This window comes from Astatotilapia calliptera, chromosome 12 (assembly GCF_900246225.1).
Source record: "Astatotilapia calliptera chromosome 12, fAstCal1.2, whole genome shotgun sequence".
NCBI classification, from domain to species: domain Eukaryota; kingdom Metazoa; phylum Chordata; class Actinopteri; order Cichliformes; family Cichlidae; genus Astatotilapia; species Astatotilapia calliptera.
In genome coordinates, this window is record NC_039313.1 from 7,093,559 (window position 1) to 7,108,881 (window position 15,323).

At 38.7% G+C, this 15,323-nt stretch overlaps 1 protein-coding gene across 1 annotated transcript in view; it reads left to right on the forward strand.

Moving 5' to 3' along the window:
- LOC113033470 (lysyl oxidase homolog 2B) overlaps positions 1 to 15,323 on the forward strand; it is a 43,221-nt gene that overhangs the window by 17,842 nt on the left and 10,056 nt on the right. Inside the window, 4 exon segments of the mRNA XM_075410387.1 lie at positions 2,780 to 2,996; positions 7,688 to 7,871; positions 12,318 to 12,469; positions 13,012 to 13,179. Coding sequence (XP_075266502.1) covers positions 2,780 to 2,996; positions 7,688 to 7,871; positions 12,318 to 12,469; positions 13,012 to 13,179 — 721 coding nt within the window.

Sequence of the window (15,323 nt, forward strand, 5' to 3'; positions counted from 1 at the left end):
CCTCTCTCTAACCTTCCTCAATCCACACACCACCCCCTACAGTCAGCCTATGTAGTAATCAGCCTATACTACTATGTGACTGGCTGGCTTTTGGAAACCTTGAAAGGCTACAAACACAAACAGAGGCTGGATGTCAACTGCTTGTGCACTTCCATCATCCAAACTATACCAATGGTCAGTCCAACAACCCACTAAACAACCCTAACCCATCCTTAACAGCAAAGGCTAAAATGTGGACAGCTGCTTCTGGGAACTCTCTGCTCTGCTCTGAACTCATTAGCAATGTTAAAATTCACAAATGTGAACTGCAGCATTGTTAATGAGTTCAGAACAGGCTGAGATCTTGTGAAATCTCTCCATAACACCTTCCTTAAAAACTGTATATAGTAAATGAAATTCAGAAAAGCACGACATGTCCCTGTTAAATATTCTGTTTTCACACCTATAATAGATATATCAAAGCTTAATGTTCAGTATTGCAGTTTAGGCATTGTATTGCAATGTGCCAGGACCAAGCATTGTAAACAATGGAATAATCTTTAATCCTCTAATGTGTGTCCCATTACATTCCTGACATTACAGGCCTTTTACAGCAAAATTCGTGCCTGACTCCTGTATTTTCAGTATAGGTGCATTACAAAAAAGTTTTGCAGTGTGCGAGGAACTGCTGAGAAATCTAAATCTTGCTGACATTAGGCCAAATGGCCACAAGTTAATCATGGTGTACCACAAAACTTCAGGCACTCAAGTTAACCTTAAATTTACTGTCTGGCTGAGTTGGAAGTCTCCCCTCTGCTTTAGGTAACCAAAGCAGAGTGCAGCAGCTTCCTAACTTTCCATCTACGTGTCAGCCTGCTTTGGCCACAGTGTACTTTCACAGGCTGACATTATAAAATAAATGTGACAGTTTCATAATCCTGAATTTGTCTTTTGTCCTATTGGCTTGAGATTTTCACAATAGCGTCTTCATGAAATGTAAAAAGTGAATTTATAAAGTTATAAAACAGTACATATTCAGTGTTTTGACCTGGAACATTATTGAGTTAAATAGTACATAGTACTAAAATAGTAAATAGTACATTGTTGGTTTCTGGTTATTGTGACTTAGCAGAACAGCTTGGCATTAGTATTATAGATCAAAAGATTATAAAATGCACACCTTATTAAAAAGCTATAAGGGGAGTACCCCCACTAGGGACTTGAGACAGCAGTTAAAACTGACTTGAGGCTATAACGTTGTTGCACACAAAAATGATTGAGTAACTGCTAGATCTGTAAGTTAACTTATATTCTAAATTATTTGACAATGAACATGGAAATTGAAAGAACAAAGGGCTGCATGCTTAATCTCTTGAAAAGTTCTTAGACATTAGATCTTACAATGTCTTGATGCATGTTCAATCATCCAAGTAAGTAAATTCCAGAAAGTTGATTCTTGATGGTGCGTTTTCAGTGGTAGAACTGTTTAGTCACTCATCCTGTTGACTTCTTCATAGAGTGAATAAATGAATTAATAAATGATGAAAATAATCAACTTTCTGCGACGTACTTACCTGGATGATTCATCAAGACATTGTAAGAACTAATGTCTAGAAACTTTTCTCTTGCGTTTAGTATGTCTAAAGATGACACTAAGGAAGATTGTTTAGTCTTCGGGGTTGTCACCAATGACAACTTAGGTCTCCCATGGTTAATATTAGGGCAGGAGATAAGAACATGCAACATTTTAAACATTTATCCTAATCTTAAGAGAGAGAACAGGATGAAATGAATCAATAGTCTGACTTTACTCCTAGTTTGGTTCATGTTCAGTGTCCACTTTGTATATAGATAGTGACTTTATAAAACTGTTTTACAACACAGAAGTCTGCTATTTGCACAAGCTGAGTTATTAATCATTGTAATTAAATCACGAGACATAAAAAAACCATTTGTTTATTCACTGCAAACATAATAATTAATTTGGGGTTGAAAAGTTGTAGTGAAGGATGACATTAACCTTAACGTTAATTAAGTCTTGAAAATCGTAACTTGACAATGACCCTTTTTAATGAGATTTTATGAAAGTAAACTTTCACAGCTTTAGGACAACTACTTTATTAAATCGTTAGTCCTTTAAGGCAGCACTGATATTCATCGCATATGTGTTCAAATTGCTTTAGAGGCAAAGCTCATCTTTGGGCTGCTCCTTTGGACTTTCCTTCTCGCCAGCAGCAAATGAAAACTAAACGCTGTCTGTCCTGTTGTAATCTGGTCTTTCACATAGGCTGCATAGACTGTATTTAACCTGATTCAGTTGCCGCTGCTGCTGCTGAGAGAAGCTACAAGAAATGTCAGTAAACACCTCAACCATCTCAGATTAGTGACTAGCTACAGTAGCAAACTGTGCTGTCTCCATTCCTGTTTGCTTTGTACACCTCAGACTTTCAACTTTACAACTTCAGGTCATACCACCTACAGAAACTGTCTTGACGATTCTTCAGTGGTTGGATGTATACGGTGGGCAGTCATGGCCTTGCACCTGGCAGTAGTATGTAGATATGTCATGTTTTAATAAGCAGATAGTGACACGAACATGTACAGTGGAACTTCAGTGAACTGTGGAGATGGCTGTTAATTCTTTGTGACTGTAACACCTCCCTTATCACAGATTGTTATTGCACCTGTTGTTTATATAAAAATCTTGAGTAGTGTAGCTCAATGCTCTCAAATAAGACAGAAGTAGTAACATTGTGTTATACCTAGTTGAAAATTCTTCTCATCTCCTTTATCTGTGCAGGATGTTTGCTCGTAGGAGAAAGCCCACATACTGGGACTACTCTGTCAACTGCACTGGCAATGAAGCACACTTGTCCAGCTGTAAACTGGGCCAGGCTGTACTGGAGAAGTCCAATGGGACCTGCCCTAGAGGATTGCCTGTGGTGGTGAGCTGCGTGCCTGGTAAAGACTTTGCCCCAACACTCATGACGGGATTTAGGAAGGCCTTCCGGCAAGAGGTAAAAAACCCCACATTGTGTCAGTACAACAAGCGATGTAACGATAAGTGGGTGCTGCATGAATGGTGTGAACAAACTGAAATGGTAAACAAAGCTGACATAGGAAATAGCTGCTTGAGTTCAGCTCGGTTCACTGGCTCTGATATAGAGGGTGAATGCATGAAATGTTTTGGTTCGATGTTAAGCAAGGATGGCTCCATGTCGCTTGGTGAACTGCAGCTGGAGCTGCTTTGGAAATGCCTTTGTCAAAATTAGTTACTGTCATCTCAGAGTTTAAAAAATGGCCCAGTCTTGTAAAACTCTCAGGGCAGGGAAAGAACAGCAGCACCAGTGTCAACTATTATTCTTTCTTTAAGTATAAGACCCAGAATTAGTAAGGCTGTATCTTTGGGGTAGTTTTCATACTTTATTTAAATTTTATTCTCTAAGAAATTCAGGACGATAAGGATATGACTCAAACAAGCCCTCCCCAAAAGCACTGTGTAGTAGCATAAGTGAGTGCTCAGGCTGACTTCATGAATTCTAAATGTAATTCACAAAGGCTAATCACTGTTTCCTGAAGGCGTGATTCATTCTCTGCTCAGATGTAAGAATCTAAAATGGAAAATGTAATCTTTTTCTTTCTGATGCTTTGGCTACAAATCTTTTGTCTTGCAGCAGGGACAGCTGAGCAGATGCACTCTTTACTCGCAGGGTTAGAGCTGCCCTGTGGAGTTCTCTCGAAAACACGCAAAAATTAGATTTATATTTACTGCTATTTGACAACATTCATAGAAAGCAAGCAGATAAAGTCAAAATGTGTTTCCATCCTCATAAATGATTTTTTTAAACCTTAATGTTCATTCCTACTCCATCACTGCCATCTGTAGTAAAAGTCTGTTGAAGCTCCAAACTCCTCTGCTTGCAGATAAGATTATATTTGAAAATATCTCAAATCTGCCACAGTTGGAGATTTCGGCCACAACATTTCAGCTACGAGCTGTTGTTAGAGAGGATTTCACCTCACACCTTACGTTTTAGACATAATACTGCTGTCTTTAACTTCATGGCCTCACGACAGTGTTAATTTTGATGTTCACTATAGCCGTTTGCTGTTCTTTTCTTTTTGTCTCTGTCAGCAAGATTAAGGAAAGTCGAATTTCAACTAAGTTAGTGAATAGGTGTATCATGGGAAATCACCGACACATCCCATTTTTATGATGAAGACATAGGGCACTTTCTTAAAAATAATATATATCGTTATCACAAATTTTCAAATGTATATCGTGATAAATATTTTTGGTCATGTCGCCCTGCTCTACTGTGGGGTAGAAAGGCCTCTGCCATTGCTGGTTCTTGACTTGCAGAATAGTTTTGGTTGTTGTGCCATCATCGCTTACTAAAACAGTTACTCCTGCATTCAAACCATCATTTTACAGTTGTTGGTGTTTCGGGTCAGTGTATGAGTTTTTCAGCTGTGTCCTCAGTACTAGTGATTCATACACACACAGGAAAGTGCAGGAAAGCCCTTCTATGTGGCTATATGATTCTTCCACATTTGAAGTGACATATAAAAGTGACATATAAAAAAAATACTAAACTTGCAGTGGTTTTTTAGCTAACGTTATAGTGAAAGATTTATCGTTTGGGGTTATAAGTACCCCCAGTAACAACTCTGTTAGGGGCACATGAGCCAAAAACATATTCTGAGAGTATGGACTCAGTGTTAGAGTTTAGGGCTGAGAATACTAATTCTACCCCAAGGGAAAGGCAAATATGAGTTTTTGGGGAAAAATGTAAATGGTTTTTGATGTGTGTTGAGTTAAAATGAGTGTGTTCCCTGATTGCCAAGCCTCGGGAGAACAATTTAATTAAAACACAAATTTGATATTCTGATTGCCTAGACAGAATTAGGGCTAGGGTTAGGTTTGTGGTCCTCTGATGATCCAACCATCCGACATCTTTGCGGCAGCGGAGGCTGCTTTAAATATTCAGTTAGGTCAGGGTGTAAACTTGGGCATTTACACTTTCGACCATGTGTAGAAAATCAATGCATTTAAATTAGAAAATAATCCACAGCAAGACTGTTTCGACCACGTGGCTTTCAGTTTGTTCATCCTCCACAGTAGCTTTTCATTTTGAACACTTGAATCCCTGCCAGCTCTGCAGAGGTCGTTCTTGTCCTCACTCTGACATCTGACCTCAACAGTAGGTAAAGAAGCCCATTTTCTCACTCGCACCCTCTTAAGATGTCAGGGGTCATGAATTCTTCTTAGCTTAGTTTGACAGTAAGCCAAGAAGAATTTATCTCTGCGTGGCTTCATTCATGGTCTAATGTGAGGTCGGAGCTTGCAGGCATCCTGTCACGTTCCACAGATGGTGGATGGATGGGAGTGGTGTCCCTGACATCATGATCCAAATGGTCCAACACACTCTGCAGATCTGACTCAAAAGAATTATATCCTTAAACCCAAGTTTAAAAATTTGAAAAACAAAACAAAAATAAACAAAAGCACTCCACAAGCGCAAACTTCCACCAAGGCAGCTCATTTTCTATGTACTATTTACTTTTAAGAGAATAGTTTTGTATTTTCTGTATATTTATTTGGTTTTCTTTGTTCTTTCAAAACCTCTTTTAAGTTTTTAGTGCAGGAAACCCATTTTAATATAACTGTCTTACTTTTGAAGGTAATCCTTTTATTATTATTATTCATTTATGTGGCTATGAAATATAAAAATCTTACATTAATTTACATGCTTAGTAATATAAAAGATGCAATCAATCACAAATTACATTGAAATTGTTATGTACTTAGAGATCTATCGCTGCCAGCATGTTAGACTTTCTGGTAAGAGAAAGTTTTTGTTATGTTATTGTATTCTACTGTCTACTTACCAATTTGAAAAAATAAAAACAAAATAAACCAAACTTTGTATAGCGCTTTTCTAGTCCCTAAGGACCCCACACTACATTCAGTCATTCACCCATTCAGACACAGGCGATGGCAAGCTACATTGTAGCCACAGCTGCCCTGGGGCGTACTGACAGAGGCGAGGCTGCCGGACACTGGCGCCACCGGGCCCTCTGACCACCACCAGTGGGCAAACATGGGGTTAGTATCTTGCCCAAGGATATTTGGCAGCCAGGAGGCAGCCTGGGATCGAACCACCGACCTTCTGATTAGTGGCTGACCTGCTCTGCCACCTGAGCTACAGCCACCCCCAATATCCACATTCCTCTGGCTATGATTAGTTTTTTTGCATTGTGCCACCACAGGGATGACATCAGGGTCTCGGTCTCATCTTGGAACTCCAACACATTCTAAACATTCTCACTGCAGGTTGAGAGTTCGTGACCCTAGAGCATAGGTGTCAAACTCTGGCCCGCAGCCTAATTACATTTGGCCCGCAAAGCCATACCAAATTACTATTAGAGCTGGCCTACTGGTATTATACAACTAATATATATATTGTTTATTATTAAGCTTTGCTTGTTCCATATTCAGTTTTTCAGCAAAACTTGTTTGAGTCCATAAGAAAAGATTCATTCTTATATCTGGAGGAAGATTTTTTTTTTTCAATAAATATTAATAAATGTTCCAGTTTTGAATTTTGGCCCACTGTGTATTTGAGTTTGACACCCCTGCCCTAGAGGATGGGGACAGCATTTTGAAGTATTTGGCATGGTCGTTCAATCCTTACCAATGGCTTTATGCACAGTGGCAATGTTGCCAATGAAAAGGAAGTCACTTTCATTGGGTGAACATCGCTGGCATGAAGGGGAATATCTCTTCATTACCAATATGTTGGAAGTTGTTTTGAGTCAAACATACACATGAAGGCCTGTGTCTAGAAAACTCATATTTACCCAAGCAGCTTGTCTCCTTCCAAAAATATCTGTAACATACCTGTCTGCTTTAATGGTGTAAATGATATTGAACAAATTGGACGACTTTCTATTTTTTTACCCCAAGCATTAGAAGTTGGGCTGGTGTTAGTGTTATTTTGACAAGATGGCTGCTATGTAACAACATACATAAAAGAGTGTGACTTCCTGCATTGTGACACTCATTAAAATTTACTGTCCTAAGCCACTGAAGCCCTTCTGTCGGTTTTGACGATGTGGTGTCCAACAGCCTGCCACCATCATGGTCACAGTTTGTGTGTCCTTGTACCACTGCTGATACTTGCTGGTCAGGAGTGTCTCTAAGGTTTTATACCTGCCCGTGTCCTACATTCACATACGCCATGAGGGTTAGAGTAAACCGGTGCCTCACTTACCCTGATCCTGACATTTATCTATGTGTCACATTTTTAGACTAATGATTGTTTTATGGTTCTAATGTTAATGTTAATAGTGCTGAGGAAATCTGAGTGAAAACTTATTCCAGAGCCCACACATAAAGATGTCTGGGTTTTCTTCTTGTGAATACAAAGCTCAGTAAACCAGATTTCCAAACCGTGCTTTACTTGTAAAATTAAACACTTTCAGTTTATGCAAACAGTTAATGGGAGAATCACATTAATAGCTTGTTCTATAAACATAAAACCACCCAGTCTGCTCCCTCTGCTCTCTCATCACAGAGAAGGAAAAGTTCAGCTTTTAGGGTTTTGAAAGTACTAGAATAACTCAAATATGTGATTTTTGTTTTTTGGATAGTTCCGTTTTTACAGTGACCTCTTTTTGCGGTGTTTGTGTTTGTCGTCTTCAGCAACCATTGGTTCGTCTCCGTGGTGGGGCCATCGTAGGCGAGGGGCGAGTGGAGGTGTTGAAAAATGGAGAGTGGGGCACCATATGTGATGACAAGTGGAGCCTGCTGTCTGCCACAGTGGTGTGTCGAGAGCTGGGCTTTGGTACAGCAAAGGAGGCTCTGTCTGGAGGTCGCCTTGGACAAGGTATACTGGTTTTATATCATTTATTTTTATTAAAAAAATACTGGCAGATTGTTTTCATGCCTGCTCATTGATTGGGACTTCACAGTAGTGAAAGGTCTGAGAAAAGGAAACAAATGCATAAAATTATACCAGTAATGCAACCAATGAGGGAAGCAGAAGGACATGAAATGTGAGCTGCACGAACCAAGGAAAAAAAAAACAAAAAACGATGGGCTGATTACAAAGTAGACCTGAAAATAACCCATGACACCGAGCTCCAAACGACTTTACTCCTGGAACAAATGTCTGTGTATATTTCCTACATGGCACAGAATGGAAGGGCTTGACTGTGGAGCAAAACCACATATCCCAAACATTTCAGAGAAGTAATTCTAGCCTTTAAACTTTTCTGCTTATATCACCCTTTTGCAGCCAGAGGAACATGAACTCATAGACAAGGTTATAAAATCTGCCCTTAGTTTGCATGTTTGCATGTTTTCATGTCACAGTGGCATTTTGTCAGCTGTTTAGTGGTAATGCAAGAAACTAACCACAACACTGAAAAATGTAGTGCAATTACAACTGTACATGTTTATGTTGGGGATTCATCTCTTAAACAGGCCCACTAAATGTTGGCCCATTGCTCATTGTAGCTCCATTTATCTGCTTCACCAACACTTCACTAGCACAGCTAAAACAACAGTTCTGCTGTTTTAGCTGTTAAATTGGCCACTGGATAGTCACGATCTTTGCTGGGTAGAAGGTTTGAATATGAAAAGAATACCATCACAATTTAAAGACCTGTGTGACATGATAATGATGCAGCCATAGCTGCTCAAACATACTGTTCAAACATAACTTTGAAATGTTTACAGAAGATACCTGAAAGGTTAAGCCACTCTATACTACGCCCCACACCCCAAAAAGTACAGAGTGCTTGTAAGATGAGGAAATATTATTTTTCCAGTAAATTACCAAGACATTAGGCTGTACTTAAAATTACTTATGAGTACATAGAATTACCTAAAATATAATTTGTCTCTTTTCCTGTAAAATCCATGAATTTAAGCAATACTTGAAATTGCTTATGCACGACCTAAAATTACTGATTCGCTTCTTAAAATTATTTACAGAATGCTTAAATTTAGCTACAGCAAAATTATTTCTTTGTTTCCGGTAAAAATCAGACTTGTTACCCCCTTATTCTAGTGTCCCTACCTTTTAAGTATTGGTAGGTAAATATAATTACAGCACATTGTAATTTCAATCAAAATAAATAAACAGATTAAAAGTGTTTTAACTAAAATGCATAGAAATGACATTTATTTACAGTGGAATGACACCCTTAGTTGCAGGCCATATTATGTCATATTATATTAAGTGTTACCAGTACATTTAATCAATCTTTGACAAAAAATATTGATTAGAAGTGCGTAACATTTTAAAATAGTATTGCAGCTATTGCATAATATGAGCTTTTAAAGAGTAAGTTCAATCAGATCTTTACTGCCTAAGTATTGATACAGTTTACTTGAACCAGATTGATCGCGCTACTGTACGGTGCAACATTGAGCTCCACTTTCTTTGGTAGCCAAGAGGTTAAACATTTTTGTGGCAGAAACCCTTCATACAGATATTAGATTAATATGAGTGCACTATGTTAATTGTTGATGTACACTTTACTTTTCTTATCCTGTTTAAAAATGGTGAAATAATGATTTTTTCATGTCGTACTTCTTGGAGTGGGCAAATATATTGAAATGTACACAGCAAAGTTTGTGATTCTTGTCTTTTGTTTTGTTTGGGGTTTTTTTCCACTGACTGCTCATTTTCAGTGGAGGCTTTTATTGTGAGCAGCTTCACTTTAAGGTTTTCATAACCTGCACGAGCTGCGTTATGCCACTGGCAGGTTTGGAAGTCAGCAGCACACACCTAACAAAAATGTGGCACAAACACACTTCTAACTTAAACACGCAGCAGATATCTCACCAATGTTCAAGTGTATTAAACACACAGCTTACTTGTTTTTCAGCATATAAGGTGGAAAAATCACATTTTCTCTAGTAGTGTGTGGATACCTGGCAACAAGAAGAACATTTCTTCAGAAAAGGCAGGGACATGCTGTACACTGCTGCACATTCCAGTCACGTTAGACGTGGAAAAATTTGAAACGAAGAGAAAGTAGCTTTTTCCATCAGGGTTTCTCATCACTGCCTTTAATGTTTCATGGAAAATAGAAGTCAGCCCAGATAGTAATTCTACACCATAAGACAAAGGGAAAATTGGAAATAAATATGTTATAGTTATAAAGACATAACATACAAGTCAGACTTGAACAATTAATACTTTGTGTCTGTGGAGCAGACTGAGCTGATCTGCAGGTTAAGTGGCTTTACATTTGTGCTTACAGGGCCTCAGAAATCATCAGGCAATGTGATGTGTAGTTGCTGTTGTGGGGAACTGTTCTAGTTGTTGAGTTGTTTGATTTATTGATCCTCTTGTATGTATGACCTTCTGTTTCCATGCTTAGCTGACTTAGTCTTTCCTATTTAGCTCCGTGGTCTGCTTCTTTGTATGATTAGTTTGTAAAGGAACCCTGGGCATATGTGGGGTTTTTGCTTTTTTTAACTTACTATTAGACTACACTCTCTAAACAAAAGTGACTGAAATAGAATTAAAACAAAAAGATTTGCAGATTTATTTTGGTTTTGGACCATTAGACCAGGTCTTGACAAGAATCTCTGTATATTTAAATTCATGCTTTCCTTAGTTCTGTCCAGTCTGAGCTGCTAAAAGCAGCAAATTCTTTGCTCTGCAAATTCTTTTAAAGGACTTCTGACACTTTTAGATGGACTGCTGCTGCTCCTGATGGGTTTTAGTGGTTCTAAAACTTCTTCCATACTTCATGGAAGAAAGAGGACAAACAGAAACTCTCTAACCCTCAGTGGTTTAAGTCATCATCAGTGAATATCTATTTTTTTGTTTCTTTAAAACGTTGTTCTTCCACGTCTTGCCTATCAGGAGATATTCTAACAGATGCTATTAACTGACTGTTTTTTACAAAAAGCCTTTTTTGCTTTTCTTCAAAACACGGGTTAAGGGTTTGACCAACACAGCATGTTGTGGAAGCTGTAGGGTTGTTGTCTTCACCGATGAAGCATTAGACCTCACAGTGTTACAATATCACTGTTTGGTAGAACATGATTATGTCCATCCATCCATTTTCTTCATTTTATTGTGTTATGTCACAGTAACAGCAGGGTCACAGAGAGGTCCAGTGTTTTTTTTGTTGTTGTTTTTTTTTTTATTCCTCTTCTTGGATCGTGATGTGCTACCACGTTAAATTTGATCTATAATCACCCCCAACGAGTTTTGGGCATACTCTGGGTCTCCTACTGCAATGCTTCAGCTTTCTCCTTTCTACAGCAAGGAGCAGCAGCTCTCCTCAAGATGTCTAAGCTCTTACACATACGTAAGGCCGAGCCCTGCCACCTATGTGTGTAACAATGTAATAAGTTTGCATAAAAACTGGTGCCAATCCATGGAGAGATCACTGGTGCATCTCAGAGCCAACATAGACAGGCAACAGTTCAAACTCTTATACGATCCAATCAATCAAAACTGATCATTATGGATTTCAAAATCGTATTTGTTTTTCATATGTACCTATTTTCAGTGATTAATAGCAGGAAATTAACTCGGCATATCATTCTTTTCTTTCCCTTTTTTTGCCATAATTTTCAACTAACCTATATTTGACGACAGCATAATAAAACTGGAAATTCTGGTTTTAGTGTGCCACCACAATATTTTCAGTAACCCCCATATAGCCACCTCTACGAAATAATTCTAGAGGTGCCCCTGTAACCAGAGATAATGAGGGTTGGGACACAGAACAAGATCCTCAGATATTTAACCTTGCTGAGCTCTGAACCCCGACCCTATCTTTCCATGGCCAATTGTTCCATTGGAGAACAATGGACAATAATTAAACTAAACAACAATTAAAAATGTTTAATTCATTCAGTTTACAACAGGTGGACATAAAGTTCAGGACACACCTAGAAGACTGTAAAAAGCAAACAGGAAACATGATGGGTTACTAAGCTTATATTTTAAAATGCAATTTATTACACTATAAATTGCAATAGACTGAAAACCTTCTGCACCAGCTTCCTGATAGATGCTAATTCCTACTTCCTGTTTTTCCTGTTTTCTCCTAGTTTCTTGCCATAATGCTAAACTAATTAACTTTTGACTCTGACCTCATATTTAGCATGTAGGTGCCTCACTCTAGGAAAGAAAACATGTTTTTCTTTGAAGCTTTGAATTTTAGATTTTTTTTTTATTACACCAGAATTGTGTTTTTTAATGATATGTAACAAGACCCAACATACAGATTTGTGTTCCCTCAGTCACCTTCAGTGGAATTCAAACTGAATCTGCTTCTTTGTGTGCATTTTTCAGGTATGGGCCCAGTGCATATGAATGAGGTGGAGTGTTCAGGATTTGAGAAGTCCATAACTGAGTGTTCGTTCAATAAGGAGGCTCTGGGTTGTAGCCATGAGGAGGATGCAGCCGTCAGATGTAATGTCCCAAAAATGGGCTTCCAGGAAAGGGTTGGTTTCCATTTCACTATAGCCAAATACTGGTTAACACAGCTGCTCTAGGAAATGAGTTCACAGTGCAACTCAGCAGTTCGTCCAGTAGACTAGAACTGGAGTTCCTGTATAACATAATAACATGAATACTTTAAGTGTTCTTTAGTTTGTGCTAACATGTGTTGCAATGCAATGCTTGACACACTGCAATTTTTACAATATGAAAACGTCATTTCTGAAAGTACGTAGATGTTTACCTGATACAACGCAGAGCTGATTAATCTCATTGTACAGAAATTGCCTCAAATTCAGCCAGAAAGTGTTTACAGGATGAACAGGAGTGAACCCAGGTTAAGTCATGACTTAGACCTCTGAGAGGAACATTACTACATACAAAAGTATGTATGAAGTGTACATGGTGCAGTAGAGGTGTACCAGTGAAATCTTGATTAAATCTGTATTCATTTTGCATTTAATGGCAACAAGCACTGTAAATGTGTCCCTTCCAAGAGCACTGATGATCATCAACAGTCCTGTGTTGTTTTTTTCCACACCCACAGCTGCGTCTGAGTGGAGGTCGTAACCCGTATGAAGGCCGTGTGGAGGTGCTGGTGGAGAGAAATGGCTCTCTGGTGTGGGGGACGGTGTGCAGCGAGGGCTGGAGAACCATGGAAGCCATGGTTGTCTGTAGACAGCTGGGTCTGGGCTTTGCCAGCAATGCTTTTCAGGTATGAGTCACAGCAGCCAGGGGGTGGGAATCAGTTTGCCTGGGTGTGTGAAAATCTTTAGATGTCTAAAATGTAAACCAACAAATTTTGTGTTCTTATAGCCAGACTGTACGAATCTGAGCACAACCTCTCCACAGATCTCCGTGGACTCTTCATCTTTAGCTTATAGTTTATAGAAAATGACCCAATAGACATTTTCCACAAAAAGCTAGTTAAAAGAGACAAAGCTATGTGAGTTTAGTTTGTTGGGCTGATTTCCTCAAAGTGGATGATTTCTTTGAAAGTGCTGCTTCATTTAAAGTCATGAATAGGTGCTGCATTTGTAATTCATTATTGAAAGTCCACTGTTATTCTCTTTAGAACTCTTCCTTTTTTAAACATGTTCAGTTGACCTGCTGTGCAGCAACTCAAAGCCTCTTGGTTATTCTAGTAGTTAATTGGATAGCATAAATCAGGCTGGTACAAATTTAACACAGTCTCTGCATTTCTGTTAATTAACACCACCAATAAATTCACAGATGTGTTTTACTTTCTTTTGAGTAAATGATAAGAAATTGCTGTATGTATAGGGCCTGTGAAATAAAGTGTATATATATACCCACATCCAAGGAACAAAGCTAACTCAGCAATAATGTATCGACAGAGCACTGAAAGCAGCTTCCAGCAAATAGCTTGTGCTGCCAGTGGAAAATGGGATACAAAATGTACTATGACACAAAGAAGAAACTTTCCACTTGTTTTAGGAGTCTTTCTTTTTCCTTTTTTTTTTTTTTTTTTAAGAAGTTTGCTCTCTAGACAGCAGAGAGAACTAGAATACCTACAGCCAAATCATGAGTGTTTGGGCTTCCACAATCCAACAGCGCAGAAAAACTAAAAATTCTGCTTTTATTTTGTATGGACTGAAAGGTCCAGTACAGAAAAGGAACTGTCAGTTGTTAAATCACTGTTTGCATCAGTTGGCTGTCAGTGAACTTTGTTTGGTGTATATTATGATCAGAATTAGCTGTCGAGTCTGGAAACTCAGCTGTTAGGGTTATGTGACATAAATTCCTGAGACTTTTTAGTCATGTAGTAATTACATTTCATCTACATATATAATATTAAAGAGACTGTAGGTTCATTGTTTTGTACATTCACAGTTCAATTCAATTCAATTTTATTTATATAGTGCCAAATCACAACAGCAGTCACCTCAAGGCGCTTTATATTCTACAGTAGATCGTACAATAATACATACAGAGAAAAACCTATGAGCAAGCACTTTGGCGACAGTGGGAAGGAAAAACTCGCTTTTAACAGGAAGAAACCTCCAGCAGAACCAGGCTCAGGGAGGGGCGGGGCCATCAGCTGCTATTGGTTGGGGTGAGAGAAGGAAGACAGGATAAAGACATGCTGTGGAAGAGAGACAGGGATTAATAACAGATATGATTCAATGCAGAGAGGTCTATTAACACAAAGTGAGTGAGAAAGGTGACTGGAAAGGAAAAACTCAATGCATCATGGGAATCCCCGGCAGCCTACATCTATTGCAGCATAACTAAGGGAGGATTCAGGGTCACCTGGTCCAGCCCTAACTATATGCTTAGTCTTGAAGGTAGAGATAGTGTCTGTCTCCCAAATCCAAACTGGAAGCTGGTTCCACAGAAGAGGGGCCTGAAAACTGACCTCAGTTTTATCTGAATTAAGAAGCAGAAAGTTAGCGGCCATCCAGGTCTTTATGTCTTTAAGACATTCCTGCAGTTTAACTAATTGATGTGTGTTATCTGGCTTCATAGATAGATAGAGCTGGGTGTCATCTGCATAGCAGTGAAAATGTATGCTATGTCTTCTAATGATGCTGCCTAGGGGAAGCATGTATAGTGTAAACCGAATCTGTCCTAGCACTGAACCCTGTGGAACTCCATAATTAACCTCAGTGTGTGAAGAGGACTCTCCATTTACATGCACGAATTGGATTCTATTAGATAGATATGATACAAACCAGTGCAGTGCAGTACCTGTAATACCTACAGCATGTTCTAATCGCTCTAATATAATATTATGGTCAACAGTATCGAATGCTGCACTAAGGTCTAGCAGGACAAGCACAGAGATGAGTCGACTGTCAGAGGCCATAAGAAGATCATTTGTAACCTTCACTAAAG